The sequence below is a fragment of the Portunus trituberculatus genome, chromosome 8, assembly GCF_017591435.1.
Source record: "Portunus trituberculatus isolate SZX2019 chromosome 8, ASM1759143v1, whole genome shotgun sequence".
In the NCBI taxonomy this organism is placed as follows: Eukaryota; Metazoa; Arthropoda; class Malacostraca; order Decapoda; family Portunidae; genus Portunus; species Portunus trituberculatus.
In genome coordinates, this window is record NC_059262.1 from 4,825,001 (window position 1) to 4,845,000 (window position 20,000).

The window sequence follows — 20,000 nt, forward strand, 5'->3', positions numbered from 1 at the left end:
ACGTAGACAGAATTAATGAACTAATCTACTAGGAGAGAGAGAGAGAGAGAGAGAGAGAGAGAGGACGGTTTTCTGTAACAAGTTGTGAGAGAGAATGAAAGAAAATGGTTATTGTTTTGTCCTAGAGGAGGAGGAGGAGGAGGAGGAAGAGGAGGAAGAGGAGGAGGAGGAGGAGGATTGGGAAGCTGAAGAAGAAAAAAATGATTGGATTGCCTTCTCCCTCATCTCCTCTCTCTCTCTCTGTGTGTGTGTGTGTGTGTGTGTGTGTGTGTGTGTGTGTGTGTGTGTGTTCCTCATTAGTATCACTCTTCTGAATGACATATTTCTTCTTCCTCCTCTTCCTCCTCCTCCTCTTTGATGTTACTATCCTCCTCCTCCTCCTCCTCACTCACTCACTCACTCACTCACTCCAACATCAGTTTCTTCCCTCATCTTGTTCATTCTCTCACGGGAGAAGAAGAAGAAGAAGAAAAGTCAGGCTAGGCTAATTTAAGCTAACCTGACACCACCACCACCACCACCATCTTTCCTCACCAAATCACAGCAATCACCAAACGAAACCAGCGTAGCCTTGACATCACGCCCCCCCCTTCCCGGACACTCACAGACACCCTGCCCCGGATACCATTCAGATAGCACACAATCTCTAAGGACAAGAAGATTAGGGCACCAATGAGCGGTATAAGTGACACAGAGGGGGTTGATATTGAGGAGGATTAGAAGCAGGATTAGGCACCATTGTCCGTATTAAGAGATGTTTTATTCTCTCCTCAGACTGTTTTCAAGGCCACAGGGATGACTAGCGGGGTTTTCAAGAGTGTTTCTCCTGTTTGTAATGTAGAAATGTTGTCACTCTGCCTCTAGAACCGTAAAAATGCCATTAAAAACGCATTATTTTCTCGCCACGACTAGGATAAGACCACATGGTGTAGGAAAAAAATAAATAAACTCAATATACTCACTAATTAAAGGTTATAATGCCTTGCTCTCTCACCATAAGTTTTCTAAGGTCAGTGAGGAGATGGAAAGAAGATGGAGACACTGGGAAAGGAGATACTAAAGATACTGGCTCTATATATGGGTAACTACAATAAACTCACTAATTAATGGGTTCATACACCTTGTTCTCTCACTGTACCAATCCTCCAAGGCATGTGAAGGGGTTACATTGAAGGGATAATGAATACACTGGTTCAAAGTATTCTCAAACCCTTCTGCTTTTCATCTCCTCTACTTCAAAAGGCTTTATCTAAATTTTCACCCGTTTTCTCAAGGTGTTTTTGCGGTTCTAGAGGCAGAGTGACAAGATTTCTACATTATTAACTGGAGACACACTCTTAAAAAACCCTGCTAGTCATGTAATCATATATAATAAACAAAATCACACACACACACACACTTTTTGAAATACAGATGTAGGTAGAGAGTTGCACAATGACAGAGAGAGAGAGAGAGAGAGAGAGAGAGAAATTTACCACCTATGCTAAACTATAAACAACCCCTCCCCCCCCCACACACTTCATTCACCCTTGACTTTACCCCAGCATCAAGTGTGCCTAACCTTTCCACTCCAATCACTGAACAAACATGCAAATCAGCACTTATTTCCCACCTTCAATTTACACACACACATTTAGCTATTGAGGGAAAGATTTAGTGCATAGAAGAAGCAGAAAAGGTGTGTGTGTGTGTGTGTGTGTGTGTGTGTGTGTGTGTGTGTGTGTGTGTGTGTGTGTGTGTGTGTGTGTGTGTGTGTGTGTGTGTGTGTGATGAGAGAGAATGTGGTCACTCATAAAGGCCAAAGCTTCAGGGATATACACATTAACTCCTTCAGTATCATAACGCATTTCCATATTCATTCTGGTGACTATTTGGTGATTTTATACAGCTTCAGAAACTCATGTGGGGGTTTAAAATAGTGAAGACTGTGGTCATTAATCTTCTGCCCTCCATAGACCCTTCCTAATGTCAATAAAATGGTCTAATCGTGCACAAAACTCAAGGTAACAATGTGTCCCAGTACTGAAGGGGTTAAGACCAGCCAGTTTAGGTCAAAAACACGCTTTACAATAAGGGAAGGAGAAAGGAAAGGTGCACTGCTGTTTTATACCTGTCTAATAACGATTTTACCTGGTGCCTCTCTCTCTCTCTCTCTCTCTCTCTCTTGCTCATGTTTCCTTTATCTTTTTTTTTATATAAGATGCAACAAATGATAAAAAAAAAAATAATACTAATGAATAAATAAAAAAAAGGTCCACTGAGATGCCAGTCCCCAAACAGAAATGAGAGTTAGCCAATAGAAAGGGATAAATGTCTTGAAACTTCCTTAACTTAACCCCTTCAGTTCTGGGCCACATTTTTAAACAAACCCCTTCAGTACTGGGACACATTTTTACACTAACCCCTTCAGTACTGGGACACATTTTTTTATTAACCCCTTCAGTACTGGGACACATTTTCACCTTAAGTTTTGTGTATGATTAGATGATTTTATTGACATTAGGAAGAGTCGATGGAGGTCAGAGGATTAATGGCCACAGTCTTCACTATTCTAATCCCCCACATGAGTTTCTGAAGCTGTAAAATCACCAAATAGTCACCAGAATGAATATGGAAATGCATCATGGTACTGGAGGGCTTAAATAAGACTTAAATTCAATACAACAAAGGTAGAGAGAATCATTATGGTCTAAACTAACTAATATATCACACAATAACTCTTTCCTTCACTTTTTTCATCCACACAAACTTAAAAAAACACCAAAAACACATATCTAAAATACAAAATGGTGATTCTATTAAATTATATCAAGATCAATATTTCACTAAACATTTCACCATTATTCACCATTCACCTACCTCTGCTGCCTGCCACTCTCTCTCCTCACCATTCACCACTACTCCTCCACCTGCTCAGTGTCTCTAACCTGATTTACAAAGGACACAACACCACCACCACCGCCACTGTCACCACTACCACTACAAGGTCCCTCTGCTCACCAAGCTTGCCTACCAACAAGCACCACTCACACTCACTCACACACACACACACACACACACACCATATTCAAGGCAAACACCAAATATACAAGACAAGAATGATTTTAATTCACTAGTAGGAAATGTGTGTGTGTGTGTGTGTGTGTGTGTGTGTGTGTGTGTGTGTGTGTGTGTGTGTGTGTGTGTGTGTGTGTGTGTGTGTGTAGTCCTTGAAAGTGAGTGGTGATATTCTGAGCAAAACACGGAAATGGTGGTCATAATTTGAGTTTTATAATTTCAATGCCAAAGAAAGAAAGAAAGAAAGAAAGAAGGAATACAGGAATAGAGAGAGATAAAGGGAAGGAAAAGAGGAAGAGAAGGAATAGAAGAGGAAGGTAAGAAGAAGAAGAAGAAGAAGAAGAAGAAGAAGAAGAAGAAGAAGAAGAAGAAGAAGAAGAAGAGAAGAAGAAGAAGAAGAAAAAGGAAGAATAAGAAGAAGAAGAAGAAGAAGAAGAAGAAGAAGAAGAAGAAGAACAAGAAGAAGAACAATAAAGTAATAATAATAATAATAATAATAATAATAATAATAATAATAATAATAACAATAACAACAACAACAACAACAACAAAGGGAAAAAAAAAATAAAAACATGAATTATTAAAAGCTTTCTTCTCCCACCACTGTTCCGTCCACCTCCGCAATACAAGACTTGACAAATATTCTCAGCCTTTCTTTCTTTTTCATCTTATTTACAACTTCTTTCCTGCTTCTCTATTACTCTTTCACACGGCTACAAGACACTTCTCAAATCTTATCCTTTTGTGTCATTATTCCTTTTTCCTTCTATCCATCTATCTATCTATTTATTTATTTATCTTTCTATCTACCTTTATATCTTTTGTATTATTCATTCTTTCTTCTATCTTCTTATCTTTACTATAGACAACACACACTTAGCTATCAGAGGAAATAGTTTGTGCCCATAGGAAGCAAAAAGGTGTGTGTGTGTGTGTGTGTATTCACCACCATGGTCGTCTGCTGGTCACCTGGCCAGCCTTTCCCCTACAGAAAGAGCTCAGAACTCGTAGTGACCGATCTTCGGGCAGAACTGCGACCACAACACACTCCACACACCGGGAAAGCGAGGCCACAACCCCTCGAGTTACATCCCGTACCTATTTACTGCTAGGTAAACAGGGGCCACACATTAAGAGGCTTGCCCATTTGCCTTGCCGCTTACCGAGACTCAAACCCGGCCCTCTCGATTGTGAGTTGAGCGTGCTAACCACTACACTACGCGGTGTGTGTGTGTGTGTGTGTGTCAATATACAGGTGGCAATGGTAGCCGCTGGAAGTATTGAGAGAGCCCTGCTGGCCGGAACACACTCACACAAAGCAGCTGGGAAGTGTGGGTTGGTTGGCTGACATTCCTTATACGAAGAGTGTTCATCTTAACCTTTTCAGTACTAAGATGCATTTTTACCATGAATTTTGAGTGTGATCAGACCATTTTATTGACATTATGAACAGTCAACAGAGGTCAGAAGATTAACCCTTTCAATACTGGGACACATTTTTACCTTGAGATTTGTGTGATTAGACCATTTTATTGACATTATGAAGGGTCTATGGAGGTCAGAAGATTAATGGCCACAGTTTTCACTATTTTAACCCCCCATGAGTTTCTGAAGCTGTACAGAATCACCAAAATAGTGAGCAGAGTGAATATGGAAACACATCATGGTACTGGAGTGGTTAATAAAAGACAATACACAAATGGGATCAAATTAAATCATCACAAGTCTTCAATCCTCACCAACAACATGCATAGATGGAAACAGGGAAACAGTCATCGGAGAGTGGCAGCGATCTCATTAATGCAGTTCTACTTAAAGCATTTTTCCTGTACTACTTATTTCTCGAGTCCCACATATGCTATTTGTCCCTCACCACCTCCAACACCTTCCTCTCTGCCTCACCACACCCACACGCTCAAACATTCCCTCACATCACAAACAAAGACTCCAGCCGCTAACATGTGTCTACTCTAGTGTCTCCGGGGTCCCAGTCTGAATGGCGTCCTGAGGAATGCATGGCTGTCAGCCCTTGAGGAAAACCATCTGTCTTTGGAATAAGAGCGCTGATCAACAGAAAACAAGCATTACACACACACACACACACACACACAAACATCTTCCAGTCTTCTGCCATGCTCAATCTAATTCCATGACCCATCCAGTATCTTCTTACTCTATGTTAAATGTTGAAATGGTACAGCTGGCCGAGGGGAAGGTGTGGTGGGGATGTGCCAGAATGCTACATTAACTAAGATGCGAGGTTAGGTTAGGTTAGGTTAAGTTTGGTAAGGGATAGGTTAGGTTAGGTTAGGTGAGGTGAGGTTAGGTAAGGTAAGGTCAATTTAGGTAAGGTTAGGTTAAGATTTGTGGCCCCATCAGAAGAGAAGACTTACACAGGAAAAACAGAAAAAAACAAAATAAGAATGAGAATAAGAAATAATAAGAAAAAGAAATAATAAGAAATGTAAGATTGATCAATTAAAAAGGAAGGGAGAAGATGCCACAACAGAAAAGCAGAAGCAGAAATAGAAGAAGAAGAAGAAGAAGAAGAAGAAGAAGAAGAAGACTGACTGACTGATTAAATTGGAGGAAGAGGGTGCCACAACACAAGAAGAAGAAGAAGAAGAAGAAGAAGAAAACTTGACAAATAGATTAAAAAGAGAACGAGAGAGAGAGAGGAGAAAAAGAAAAATAAATAAAACAACCAACTAAAGACAAAACAAACAAAACACGGGAAATAAGAGCAAAACAATAAAGACAACAAACAAAACGAAAAAAGGAAAAGGAAAAGGAAAAGGAAAAGAAATGAACCCAAACAGTAAAAAGATGAAAAAGAAAAGAAAACGAAAAAAGACAAACACAAAACAATAATAACAAATGTGTGTGTGTGTGTGTGTGTGTAGGTAACACACGCAATACTGAACTGAAGGTGTTGCAAGGTACAAGACAGACAGACAGACAGACAGACACCCCCATGCCATCTGGACGTGTTTTAGCCTTATTTTCACCCCCATGGCAGTGTGTGGGGTGTGTTGGGGTGTGGTAGGGGGTACTCACCGTGGCGGGGGTGTGGTGGGTGTGGTGAGAGGTGTGGTGAGAGGGAGAGAGAGGGAAGAAGTCACCTGTTGCTTTCGTAAACAAACTCAAGCGACATCTGGAGGTGGTGGGGTGACTCTCTCTCTCTCTCTCTCTCTCTCTCTCTCTCTCGTATTTTCTTTCACATCTTTCTTACTTTTGCTTTTATTTTTCCTTTTTTCTTTCTCCCATATCGCCATTCACTTATTCGTTTATCTCTCTCTCTCTCTCTCTCTGGTATTTTTCTTTTTTTCTTTTTTCTTATGGTTTTTTCTCCTTTCCTTATTCCTACATTGCCATTTACTCTCTCTCTCTCTCTCTCTCTCTCTCTCTCTCTCTCTCTCGATGTCCCTATATTATAAAAAATCTGTTAGCAAGAATAATAAAATGAGTTCAAATGTTTTCACTGCCTTGATCTCTCTCTCTCTCTCTCTCTCTCTCTCTACATAGATTCAAGGGCGTTCTCAAGGGCGTTTCTCCTGTTCATATCATGCTAATCTGTCACTAGAACCTTAAAAAAAAAAAAAACACCTTTAAAATCTCCTGTTATTTAACCCCTTCAGTACCATATGACGTATTTCCACATTCATTCTGCTTACTATTTGGTGACTTAATTATATTCAGCTGCAGAAACTTACGAGGGAATTAAAGTAGTGAAGACTGTGGCCATTTACCTCCATAGACCCTTCCTAATGTCAATAAAATGGTCTAATTGTACACAAATCTCAAGGTAATTAATGTGTTCCTGTACTGAAGGGGTTAAATTAGAGCCTTTTGAAAGTAGTAGTAATAATAGTAGTATAGTAATAGTATAGTAGTAGTATAATAATCTCTTTGGTCCACTAATTAACTCACAGGTAAGGAAAAAAGCCTAATGACACACAGAACGCCACAAATATTACGGGTAACGTGGCATATCTTTCCCAATGAAGTAATGTTGTTATGACTACCACTACTGCTTAATTAACCTGAAAAAAACCCAGCACAGGTGTTGACTGAATGGCACTGTTGTTTTTGGGTAGTATTGAGTGAAATGAAGCCAGAGAAAAGCATTAAATTTAGATACAAACAACCTTCATTTAGACACTTGGTAAGAAATTGTGAGAAAAAATGTTTGGTGGAGAGAGAGAGAGAGAGAGAGAGAGAGAGAGAGAGAGAGATAAATAAACGTGTGTGTGTGTGTGAAGCGTATATGTTACCGGATTAAGGACAAACTCAACAATTTTATCATGGAACCAGTAGAATATAGATAAAGGAGGAGAGAAAAGGAGGGAAGACAAAATAGATAAAGAGAGAGATAAGGAGGAAGGGAAGGGATGGAATGTACTTTGGTTTACATATGAATCTTGAACAAATGATAGTAGTGGAATGTGATAGTGTGTAGTGGAAGATGAGATAAGAGAGAGAGAGAGAGAGAGAGAGAGAGAGAGAGAGAGAGAGAGAGAGAGAGAGAGAGAGAATTAATAACATTCATCTATCTCTCGTTCTTGTATATAAAAATGGTTTGCTTTTAAAATAACCATCGTTTTTTGTTACATTTTTAACCAAGTCACCCCGCCATAGCACGAGGCACGAATGGGTGGACACGCGCAAAGCTGGCTGGCTGTCTGGCTCACCCCGCGCCACTCACAAGAGAAGTGACACAATTAATCTCGACGGGAAGATACTGAGAGTGTTTATCAGCCACTGAGTGAGTGAAGAGCACCACACCACCTGAAACAGACAAATTAATAGCTGGGGTTAGAAAAACTCCACTATTTATCGGTGTAAAGGCAGTTAAGGGGGAGAATTTGATTAAAGATGCGTTAGTGAATGAAAGGTGAAAGATTAAAAAGATATTGAAAGACAGAAACGTATAGGGAAGCAGCAGTTAATGGGTAGAATTCAGAAATGTGTCAGGTTACTCAGTGTATGGGAGATAAGAAAAATAAAATGCATATATTAGAAAGACGGATTAAAGTAATAGAAAGACAGAAAAATATAGAGAAGCAGCAATTAATGGGTAAAATTTAGAGATACGTCAGGTTAATCAGGGCAAAAAAAGGTTAAAATATATAGAAAGACATATTAAAGTAACAGAAACAAAGAAAAATGATAGAAAAAGCAGCAGTTAATGGGTAAAATACAGAGATACATCGTTACTCTGTGAATATGAAAGCAAAAAAGTTAATAAACGATAGAAAGAAAATAAAATATGGAAAATAACATGAAGAAAAAAATCAGATTAAAGTATAGAAAAGCAGCAGGATACGTGTTAAAATATTCTGCCTACATGTTTTCGTGATCAGACACTCAATGACGCTATTCAGATGACAAGACGTGGCCAGCATCACACCACACACTGACCCACACCTTAGCTCGTATTTGGAAGCAGTTCAGCGCTACACCTTCACTATTACAAAAGGCTCCTGGTTTTCAAGGATATTTTTATGGTTCTAGTGACAAATTAACAAGGTACAGGAGAAACACACTTCTGAAACCTGGCTCGTCTTCTCTGTGTCTTTTAACCCCTTCAGTACCATGACGCGTTTTCATTTTCACTCTACTCTCGATTTGGTGATTTTTCTACAGCTTCAGAAACTTATGTTGGGGATTAAAATGGTGAAGATTTTGGCCTTTAATCTTCTGACCTCCATAGACCCTTCCTAATGCCAAAAAAATGGTCTTATCACACCCAAATTTCAAGGTAAAGATATGTCCAAGTATTGAAGGGGTTAAGAATACACACTCGAGTCTCGCTTATCTACGCCACACACCCAAGAAATACACTGAAATACTTGATATGATATGAGCAGGGAATACTTTAATATATTTTACCTCTTACTTAAATGAGGTTAGAAGGAAAACATTTACATAACACGTTTTGCTTGATATTCTCCTTCTCTTCTTCTCATTTACCTACACTGTACACCCAAGAAATACACTGAAATACTCGATGTGATATGCCCAGAGAATACTTTACTGTATATTACACTCTATTTAATCTCTTCAGTACTGGAACGCATTTTTACTACGAGTTTTGAGTAGGATTAAACGGTTTTATATACATTAGGAAGGGTCTATGAAGGTCATTGGAAGATTAGTGGCCACAGTCTTCACTATTTTAATCCCCGACATAAGTATCTGAAGCTGTATAAAATAGCTGAATAGTAAGCAGAATGAATATGAAAACACGTCCTGGTACTGAAGGGGTTAATGAAACTTGAAGGAAAATATACTTGATACTCTCCTTCTCTCCTTTTCATTTACCTACTCTGCACACCCAAGAAATGCAATGAAATACTCGATGTGAGATAACCAGGGAATACTTTACTGTTGAGGGAAAACACTTAAATAATACGTTTTATTTGAAGCCTACTCTCCTTCCTTCTCTTCTTTTCCTTTTCCTACTCTGCACACCCAAGAAATGCAATGAAATACTCGATGTGAGATAACCAGGGAATACTTTGCTATATATTACACTTTACTTAATGAGAGTTGAGGAAAACATTTAAATAATACGTTTTATTTGAAGCCTACTCTCCTTCCTTCTCTCCTTTTCACGTATCTATCCCATATACCAGAGATACATTGAAATACTCGATGTGATATACAGGGAATATTTCACTATACATTACATCATACTTAACCCTTCAGTACTGGGACACATTGTTACCATTTTATTGACATTAGGAAGGGTCAATGGAGGTCGGAGGATTAATAGTCAATCTTTGCTATTTTAATCCCCACAAAAGTACCTGAAGCTGTATAAAATCACCCAAAAGTAAGAATAGATATGTAAAGGTGTCCTGGTACTGAAGGGGTTAATGAAGGTAGAAGAAAAAACAACTACATGATACTGTTTACTTTCCATTCACCTCCTCCTCCTCCTCCTCCTCCTTTTCACGGTAAATTACAGTAATATAATAAACATTTAATACGTATATGCTAGTCTATACACCAAATACCCCGAAATTTGTGATAATATTTGGAGATTAACAAGATTTCTATATGATTAACACGAGACACGTTTGAACATCTGACTGATATCTCTGTGATGAGAGAGCAGAGCGTTTCAAAATATGTATCTTTCACTTTCTTTCTCTCTGTCTCGAAATACACGTCGTCCCCTCCTCTCTCTCTCTCTTTTTTTTTTTTTATTTATACCAAAAGATCCTGCCGGTAACTCCACATCCTTCTTCCATCCTGCAGGACCCCATCATGGTATTCTTGTTTTAGTGAAGTTTGCAGTGTCTGAACCCACAAAAACTCTTGATCCATCTGTCCATCTCCCATAAAAGATCCTGTCAGTAACTCTCTCTCTCTCTCTCTCTCTCTCTCTCTCTCAGGGCGCCAGGATAGCATACATACACGTGGGCACAAAACACATGAGCATCAGCACAATGGACACAGAAAACAACTTGATAAACATCCTATTAATCCTTGCCGCCCTGGACTCCATGTAGGTCGCAGGCTTCTTGTCACTGATGGGCATGAAGGGCGTGACTTTGATGCCCCTTCCCTGCGCCTCCTTCAGCCTCAGAGTCTCCACGTAAACCAGGGAAATGATCATACAGAAATCCCCAAAGATGAGTCCCACAAACCACACGTCTATGAGCTTCAGGTAGGCTGTCTTGGGGATGCTCTGGCTGGTCTGTGTGAAGAAGGTCGCCAACACCAGCAGGGAGGTTAAGGATACCATGATGCGGTCCTGTAGGATGGAAGGATGTGGGTTTACTCGTAGGATCTTTTGTGGGGAGATGGAAGGATGCATTAAAAGTGTTTAGGGTTGATACACTGCAGAACATCACTGAGATAAGAAGGATGTCGTGATGGAGTCCTGCAGGATGGAAGGATGTGGGGTTACTCGTAGGATCTCTTATGGGGAGATAGAAAGGTGAAGATTTTTTGGGTTGAGACACTGCAAACACCACTGAGACAAGACGGATAAGTAGGATACCATGATGAGGTCCTGTAGGATGGAAGGATATGGGTTTAGTCGTAGGATCTTTTATGGGAAGATGGACAGGTGGATTAAAAGTTCTTAGGATTGATATATTGCAAACACCACTGAGACAAGAAGGATAGGTAGGATACCATGATAGGGTCCTGTAGGATGGAAGAAGGATGTGGTGCTTGTCGTGGGATCTTTTATGAGGAGATACACAGATGGATTAAAAGTTCTTAGGATTGACATACTGCAAAAATCACTGAAACAAGGATACCATGATGCGGTCCTATAGGATGAAAGGATGTGGGGGTTACTCGTAGGATATTTTGTGGGGGGTGGATGGATTAAGAGTTTTTGGGTTGAAACACTGCAAAAATCACTAAAACAAGAAGGATACCGTGATGGAGGGTCCTGTAGGATATGAGAAGGACGTGGAGTTACTGGTAGGATCTTTTATGGGGAGATGGACAGATGGATTAAGAGTTTTTGTGGGTTGAGACACTGCAAACTTCACTAAAACAAGGATACCATGATGGGGTCCTGCAGGATGGAAGGAGGATGTCGCGTTACACACACACACCTGGAAGTCAGCGAGGTCGAAGCGCAGTGTTACCAGCGAGATGATGACCTGGATGAGGCTGGGCAGGAACGTGTTGCTAATGTAATAACTGTACTGATTTCGGAACTCAAACTCGATCTAGAGAGAGAGAGAGAGAGAGAGAGAGAGAGAGAGAGAGAGAGAGAGAGAGAGAGAGAGAGAGAGAGAGAGAGAGAGAGAGAGAGAGAGATTCATTAGTACTTTATGAACCAACACAAGTATACTTTATCACAAAATTATTTCAAAACACACAAACAAACACTAAATAAATAAATAAACAAATGAATGAATAAACCTAAAGAAAGAAAAAAAAAACATAAAAGAGATGGATATAATAATGTGTGTGTGTGTGTGTGTGTGTGTGTGTGTGTGTGTGTGTGTGTGTGTGTGTGTGTGTGTGTGTGTGTGCACCTCGATATGACTAATCTCGTTGTTGGTGTAGTTCTTGAAGGCTTCTGAGTAGAGAGTGTACTCCAGCAGACGCCTCGACCCCACAAAGGTCACGCCCTGCCCCTCCTGCCGCGGCGAGAGAGAGAGAGAGAGAGAGAGAGAGAGAGAGAGAGAGAGAGAGAGAGAGAGAGAGTATTAGTTTTACATTCATCTTCAATTAGTGCTCATTTTCACATCAGGAATATATAATCGTTCTCATTGTCTTCCAGTGGTGCATCTGATCCCCTTTCAACACTCCTGGATGCTTCGTGACCCGTGATCCGTGACCCGTGACTCGTGACCCGTAACTCGTGACTCGCCTTGACCAGCGTGCCGAGCTCCTCCGTCATGTCCTTCATCTTAAAGACAATGAAACACTTCTGTCGGTCAAACGGGTACATCATCAACTCGAAGTAACATTTGAAGGTCAGCGTCGCCTCGTCCTGGAAGACTAGAGGGTTGTCCAGGCCGCTGTAGGCTATGTCTGTCAGGTGGAGAGCATGCGTTATGTTCCCTTGCCTCACTGTTCAGACACGGGCATTTGAAGGTGAGTGAAGCTTTGTTCTAAGGCTTCACAGTTCACTCTTAATTATGTTTACGGATGAAGAGGAGGTTATATCTCTTTCACACATACTGATAGACAGATTGAAGGACTGGCAGATTTATTCATTAACAGATCATGTCTATTTTCACTTGGGTCCTGGAGTCACTTTCATTTACACTCATTGGACTGATAGTGGGGTGAATTTTAACCTGGAGTCACAAACAGGAGACGTTCGATTTTGATTCATGTGCCTAAGTCACTCATTTGAACCTAGACTTGGGATTGATAGATAGGTTTAGAAATAGATCATAAGGACACACACACACACACACACACACACACACACACACACACACACACAGGGACCTTCTCTGATGGTGGTGTCGTCGTCAGGCAGAGGTCCCGCAGCCCGCACCACGTAGGCCGACTGCGAGTGTGTCTTGATCTCCACCGCGCTCTTCGTTCCGTCCTCTATTTCCAGGATCGGCGTCCACACCTGAGAGGAAATGGTTACAAACAAAGTGATAGCGGGTCCAAGAGGAAATACTGGGAGACTCTTGGGGTAAGGAAGGCAAGTCTTTATTATTTCCATCACATCAGTATCTCTAGGCATACTAGTCACAGTCTCTTTTCATTTTTCCAAGTCTTTCATTAGTTTTATTTTCAAAATCATCCAAACGTTTTTCCATCATCTAATCCTCCAGAGCTTGCACTCTCATGTCATACTGTCACGCGTACCTTCTTCCACTCCCTCAGCTTGTTGGCGCGCATATTGGCCAGCAGGTTGTTGTATTTCAGTCGCCGGTCTCTCCACTGCATCTTGATATATGCGTCGATGCCGATGGTGAAAGAGACCAGATCAAATGTCCGGACTGAGGTGATGTTGAGGGAAAAGAAGATGGGCAGCGAGGTGCCCTTGTAGGTGGGCGGTGGCAGCTGTGCGGAGTAGCCGGGGGGCACCATCACCACGGAGCAGTCCATCTCGTCGCTCTGGTCGGCACAGTCCACGCTCAGGTCACAGCGGCGGTCCTTCTTGATGCACGAGCCGTCATTGCAGGTGTACTCGTCATCGTGGCAAGACGTCAGCAGCAGCTCCACCTGGCGGCGAGGTGGCAGTCAAGGGAAGGAGGAGGGAATGTGGCAAAACAGACAAGAGTACCGTCAGTGTGGTACAGTGAAACCACGCACGCTTTGAGGTCCGTGGGGTCCCCAAGCGCACGGGTTCGAATCTTGGCCACGGTCAAAATGTAGGAAAGGCTTACACTCGGGGTAACGGCTCCCTCATGGATGGGCTTTCAAATAGGAACTATCCTATCCTAGCCCGTAATTCTGTGAAAATTCCACATTGAAGTGGCGGCGCATGAGCGTGGCCACGGGAACCAAACTGCAGTCAACTCTCGATTAACGTGAGGATTACGTCCCTGGGGACGTCGTGTTATTCAAAATCGCGTTATTTAAACATAATTTTCCATAGAAAGCAATGGTAATAGGGGAGTTACATTCCTGACCACTTGGAAAGTCTACCTATTTTGGGAATTTTGTTACTGAAACCTTAAAATACTACTGATGTATCACTAAGTCACGAAAACAATAAAAACATATTCTCACCTGCACATCTGTCTTCTTCAGGTTATTAGAAAATGATCAATTCAAGGTGATTTGTCAAATGAGTTTATATGCCGGGAACATTATCCTGTACTCATACATTTATAATTGTGTATTTAACTCAATAAACCATGAGTATAATTCGGTGGTGGTTGGTAGCAGTGTTTGTTTACCATCACATCAACTGACTGAGTCACGCAGTCTAGACCCCACTGCCTCTCCGTTCCAAAACAGGCAACATGGAATATTTTGCTTACAGTTTCTTTCAGTTGACCTTCTGGAAGAGGCTTACGCCTATGGGTCCAGATCTCCATTTCCATATTTTGGTGGCATATGGCGGATCTCATGTGCTTTATAATAATAATACAATTCTTGGTTTGCCCAAAATTTATTCACGAAGAGAACCAGCCCTATTACTGTTGCAGATTCCATCCCTGGGTTTGGTTCCAATCACAATTTTTGTAAAGGAGGCTATTTGAACGATAACCAATATATTTTTGTTTTTAGTCAATTAGTTCATAAAAAAACCTAATGATGATGGATATTTAGACAAAATTTATGCGAAGGCATGGGTCTTACTTCACCTTTGCAGCGAAGGTAAGTCCTACCTAATCGTTGCCTTTCCGAGCTGTTAGAAGGTGGTGTTTGTTCTTAAGACTACCGATTTCTCCCGAACGGTATTCTTCAACTGTGTTGAGGCGTCTGTGGCTGAGGGGTGGGTAGTGAAGATAGACATTGGCAGCGCTGTGTTTAGTGCAAACTGTGATGTCAGGACTACAGGTAGCTAATCGGGTCAGGACTGTTCCAGACACGGGCCAATCAGCGGTCACTCCAAGGTGACGTCCTGGAATGATGAGAGCAGTCTGCCCTCACTCCGTTCTGGTTTAGCAAGAAGGAAGCCACCGTCACAGTCACTCCATCCCAGGCCCACCCCACCCAAGAAGCAAGTCAGGAAGAGAGAGAAAGGGAGACTTGGCGCTGACATGTCTACTGGTATAATTTTGTCTCCTGATGCCCACCTGCAGTTATCCTACTGGTGTCACCGCCACTCCGCCACTTATACTGTCTCGTGATGTTCACTGCCACTACAAGTTGTGTAGCCACAACCCACCAGAAGCAGCGTGGGGTGCGCTTGATGTCATCGAGTCGAGTTAAATCGAACAAATCGCGTTATCTAATTGTATCTCCTTAAATATCAAGTCACGGTAAATCAAAAGAGCATTATTCAAATTCACTTTAATCGAGAATTGACTGTACTTTGTGTGCCCATAACTACTCTCCACAGGCTCCACAGTGCACACACACACACACACACACACACGGCCCGGTAGCTCAGTGGTTAGAGCGCTGGCTTCACAAGCCAGAGGACCAGGGTTCGATTCCCCGGCCGGGTGGAGATATTTGGGTGTGTCTCCTTTCACGTGTAGGTGCTGTTCACCTAGCAGTGAGTAGGTACGGGATGTAAATCGAGGAGTTGTGACCTTGTTGTCCCGGTGTGTGGTGTGTGCCTGGTCTCAGGCCTATCCGAAGATCGGAAATAATGAGCTCTGAGCTCGTTCCGTAGGGTAACGTCTGGCTGTCTCGTCAGAGACTGCAGCAGATCAAAACAGTGAATTACACACACACAGTACCTACCTCTTTTTGACGGCAGCGGTCTCCCTCAATGATCCACGTGTGCACGCCCACCGGGTACTGCCCCACCCACTGGGAGATCATCTTTGCCTTCAGGTAGGGGTACAGGCGGCTGCGCATAATCCAGGTATTGTTTTGCTCCTCCATCATCACGTGGGCCAGGCCGTCGAACACCAATTCATAGTTGTCACTATCACGGAAAGAGAAAAGTTTGTCGAAAGCGGAGTCCTTGCAGAGGCCGCGCAGGCGCATCTCTGGGTGTGTAGTGAAGTTGCACAACACACAGGTCTCAATGTCGCAGGGACATGCCGCCCACTTGTAGCGGTCGTGGGTGACCACGGCGATGCACTGGAACTCTGGCGTGACGGTGCGGTACTCCCGCAGAAACTGAAACCACTTGATGGGCTGGCCATCTGTGAGACTCTCCCAGACACGCGTGGTCAGGTTGCCGCCAGAGCCAATCCAGAACAGATGCGTCCAGATGTCGTCACATGTATCTTTGAAAGGCACGAAACGGTCAAAGAAGTAAGCGTTGGTTTCTGGATCTTCTGGCAGGATGAGGTTGCCCTTCAGTTTACGACACCAGGTGTAGGCGTGGCTGAAAACCATCTTCTGAGGGAAGAAGAGGTAGAAGCCAGTGACACGGTCACTGCAGATCTCTGCCATGGAGATGTTGCGAGTGGTGGTGGGACCCAGCACCTCAAAGTGGCCAGTGGACAGGTCAATGATGGGTGGGGGCACGTCCGTCACCTCGCGGCAGAGAGTATGGTCCTCATCTGGTCCATGTTTAGAGCAGTGTCGTACAACCGCCAGTCGCCCACCTCCCCATCCAGGGTCTCCAGGACGATGAAGTCCCCGTCCATGGAGTACAGCTTCTGTCCCACCACCAGACGCCCGCCGCCCACCACCTCCATACGAGTTCTTGAGCTCCATTCCGGAGCAGGCATCTTCAGCTTGACTCTGTACTCCTGCGTGGAGGAAAGGGAGCACATTACAGTGTGTTAGTGGCCAATGATATGAGGTTACATGACTAGAAAATCTATTCATCATAGCACATCCACAAATGATCCTTTAGAAAAATATGAACTGAAATAGATTTGTATCTCAAGATATTTCTGCCAAATTTGTACTAATGCACCTCAGCTAATCATGGGCTCCAAATCTGACTGGACCTTATCTAATAAATGGTAAAAGGTATCGGGGAGGCTGTTTGACGTAAGTTGCTCTCTGTTGGTCCACACGATCTGATGTTTTCATACTTGCGCTACTCTTTGTGCGTCTCAGTGCGGTGAGGGTTGGCGCATGCAGCCACAATTCAAAGGCTCTAGACTCCGAACAGAAAGGTATAATGTGGCTTTGTCTCCTTTCACGCTGAAGCCTATAAACTCTAGTACGCGCGCGCACTCACGCACGCACGCACGCACACACACACACACACACACACACACACACACACACACACACACACACACACACACACACACACACACACACACACACACACACTGACCAGGTCGTCGTAGATGACGAGCATGATCCTGGTGTCCAGGTTGATGGACACACAGATGTGCTGCCAGCGGAACATGCGAAGCTTGAACTTGAAGGCCTCAGAGACCAGCCCGCCGCAGCACTGCACGTGCATGTCCTTCTTCTTGGGCACCAGCTCTGCGGGAAGGGAACGGGGCTAGTGGTGCTGTACGTCACACACACACACACACACACACACACACACACACACACACACACACACACACACACACACTCACCGACAAACAGCTCCTCGTTGGCTCCTTCCACGGCGTAGTTGAGCAGCGGGATGTGGGACGTGACGCGCCGTAGCCTCAGGTGCACCATCAGTGTCACCTGGGGAAGGGAAAACGGGCGACTGGTTGATAAGAGTGAAGGGGACAACAGGGAGGAGGGGATATGTACTGCATGTGAGAGGTGAGGGAGACAGAGGTACATACTTGCAGAAATCTAAATAACAATAAGGAAAGCGATCATGGAAAAAGTCAAGTTTATCGCCAGTGATGATGAAAGCAAACACCCTCAGCGCAGCTCCTTTCCTGCGCAGGCACCAACGATGGGAAAGAGGAGGAAGAGGAAGGAAGAAGGAGGACCAGGAGTAGGAGTAGGTAAATATGAAAACAGGAAAATCAATCACGATGTATAAAAAAAAAAAAAGAAAAACAGAGCGGAGGAGGACATACTGAAATGGAATAAAAAGAAAAAGAAGAAGAAAAAAAAAAAAAAAAAACCTGAAGCAGAAAAATGAAGCGATAGGGAAAGGTTCGCTTGTGTCCACGCACCTGACGCAGAGTGGGCAGGTGACCCACGCCTGTGTCCAGCATAGACTCGGTAGTGGCCACGTCGCCCGTCTGGAACCTCACCACGCCCACCCGCTGCCCGCCTGCAAGGAACCAATGGCAGGGTGACAGGGTGACACCGCGGGACCAGGCCTTGTGATGCTGCTTATAAAGGAATGCTGGAGAATCTAATGAAGAGATAGTTTAAATTCTACTAAATAATCGTTAGCGTTCAAATTAAGAAATGATTAGAATTATATTACAGAAAATGTTTTAAATAGTTAAATAGTGAAAAATTACACCAACAATAAAGAAACAGATTAACCCCTTCAGTAGCATGACGTGTTTTCTTATTCATTCTGCTTGCTATTTGGCGATTTTATACAGCAACAGAAACTCATGTGGGGGGATTGAAATAGTGAAGACTGTGCCCATTAATCTTTGATCTCCTTAAACCTTTCCTATATGTCAATAAAACAGTCAAACCGCATGCAAAACTCGTGGTAAAAATGCGTCCCAGTACTGAAGAGGTTAAAACTTGAACAATGGAACATAAACCCAAATTTCCAGTTAAAAAAGAAAAGTAAACAAGCAAGCAATATAAAGTTACAATGAGAAACAAAACTTATGACGGATGGAGGAGGGAGGACTGAGCAAGATGTGTTATTCATCTGAGAATCTTGAGCTGTGGCGGAATAATGACGGGGGACTTGTCATTGAAGGGAAGTGTGGCGCTGGTGTGTAATGTGTCAAGGTGCAATGGACGGTCAGCAGTGTTCTTTTGGACAGGGTTGTAATATTCTAATCCAACTAGACGCTTCCTGCCATTAGTGTGTGTGTGTGTGTGTGTGTGTGTGTGTGTGTGTGTGTGTGTGTGTGTGTGTGTGTGTGTGTGTGTGTGTCATTCCTCGCCATAAAATCTACCACCACTTCGTCTAATGGGGATATAACGAAGATTTCTAGTGTATTTGTGACAGTTACCTTCTTCACTCCCAAAAGTGAAAAAAGATGAAATAGCATAAAACATAAATAAATAAATAAAGAACAATATGTCATAGAACCATAGAAACAAAATGAAAAGTAGAAAACATATGATTAAAAAAAAAAGCGATAACCATTTACCGTAGAACCACAAAAAAAAAAGAAAAAAAAAACAAACATACAAATAAATAGAGAACCACAGAACCACAAAAAAAATAAATAAAGGAGGACCATACCATTCCTTCACCCTTCAACCCACACCCACGCCCACACGCCCACCAACCCCTCCTTAACACGCCTGCAGTCCCTCCACACCGCCTCCTCCTTTATTCATTCGTCATTCCACCTAACTCAACTATTTATGGGAAAGACCTCACAAGTACTGGAGACTCCCTAACCAGTCACACTCGTCCCCATCAGTGACACCCTGACGTGGCCCTCCATCAGTGAGTGCCACCCTATGTAAGTGCCAAGATCCATGTGGGGCTACCAACTGTTCCCTGGCACGCAATCTTACCACTTCCTTAGTAGCAAGTGTAGGTGGTGATTGTGAATGGTTTATCAGGTAGTTTGAAGTGCTATGTTGAGTTGTAGGAGTGGTTGGTGAAATGTCTTATAGTGTGCCTGGTGAACTACGGTAATAAGAGCAGCAGTAATGATTGAAAAGTGCAGACCTCGCAGATTTAGTCCAAGCAAACACTAACACTAACAGCCACTTATTATGTACAGAGCTGAGAGGTCAAATAGTCCCAAAGAGTGCCAATGTACATCTGTCACTATTACAAGTACTTCAACACGCACTACATCTGTACATATGCGCACACACACACACACACACACACA

The 20,000-nt window shown here is 42.8% G+C and overlaps 2 protein-coding genes across 2 annotated transcripts in view; both read right to left on the bottom strand.

Annotated features, from left to right (window-relative positions):
* LOC123499998 (formin-like protein 18) overlaps positions 1 to 8,268 on the bottom strand; it is a 17,901-nt gene extending 9,633 nt beyond the window's left edge. Inside the window, exons 1-3 of the mRNA XM_045248591.1 lie at positions 8,259 to 8,268; positions 7,763 to 7,845; positions 6,115 to 6,243 (exon numbers count right to left, since the gene is read on the bottom strand). Coding sequence (XP_045104526.1) covers positions 6,115 to 6,243; positions 7,763 to 7,845; positions 8,259 to 8,268 — 222 coding nt within the window. The remainder of the gene's footprint in view (positions 1 to 6,114; positions 6,244 to 7,762; positions 7,846 to 8,258) is intronic.
* Positions 8,269 to 10,030: 1,762 nt separating this feature from the next.
* The window catches only part of LOC123500004, a 12,237-nt gene continuing 2,267 nt past the window's right edge, over positions 10,031 to 20,000 (bottom strand). Inside the window, 11 exon segments of the mRNA XM_045248603.1 lie at positions 10,031 to 10,822; positions 11,643 to 11,759; positions 12,072 to 12,176; positions 12,410 to 12,573; positions 13,000 to 13,129; positions 13,372 to 13,731; positions 15,874 to 16,631; positions 16,634 to 16,838; positions 17,381 to 17,535; positions 17,637 to 17,733; positions 18,180 to 18,364. Coding sequence (XP_045104538.1) covers positions 10,457 to 10,822; positions 11,643 to 11,759; positions 12,072 to 12,176; positions 12,410 to 12,573; positions 13,000 to 13,129; positions 13,372 to 13,731; positions 15,874 to 16,631; positions 16,634 to 16,838; positions 17,381 to 17,535; positions 17,637 to 17,733; positions 18,180 to 18,364 — 2,642 coding nt within the window. The 3' untranslated portion in view covers positions 10,031 to 10,456.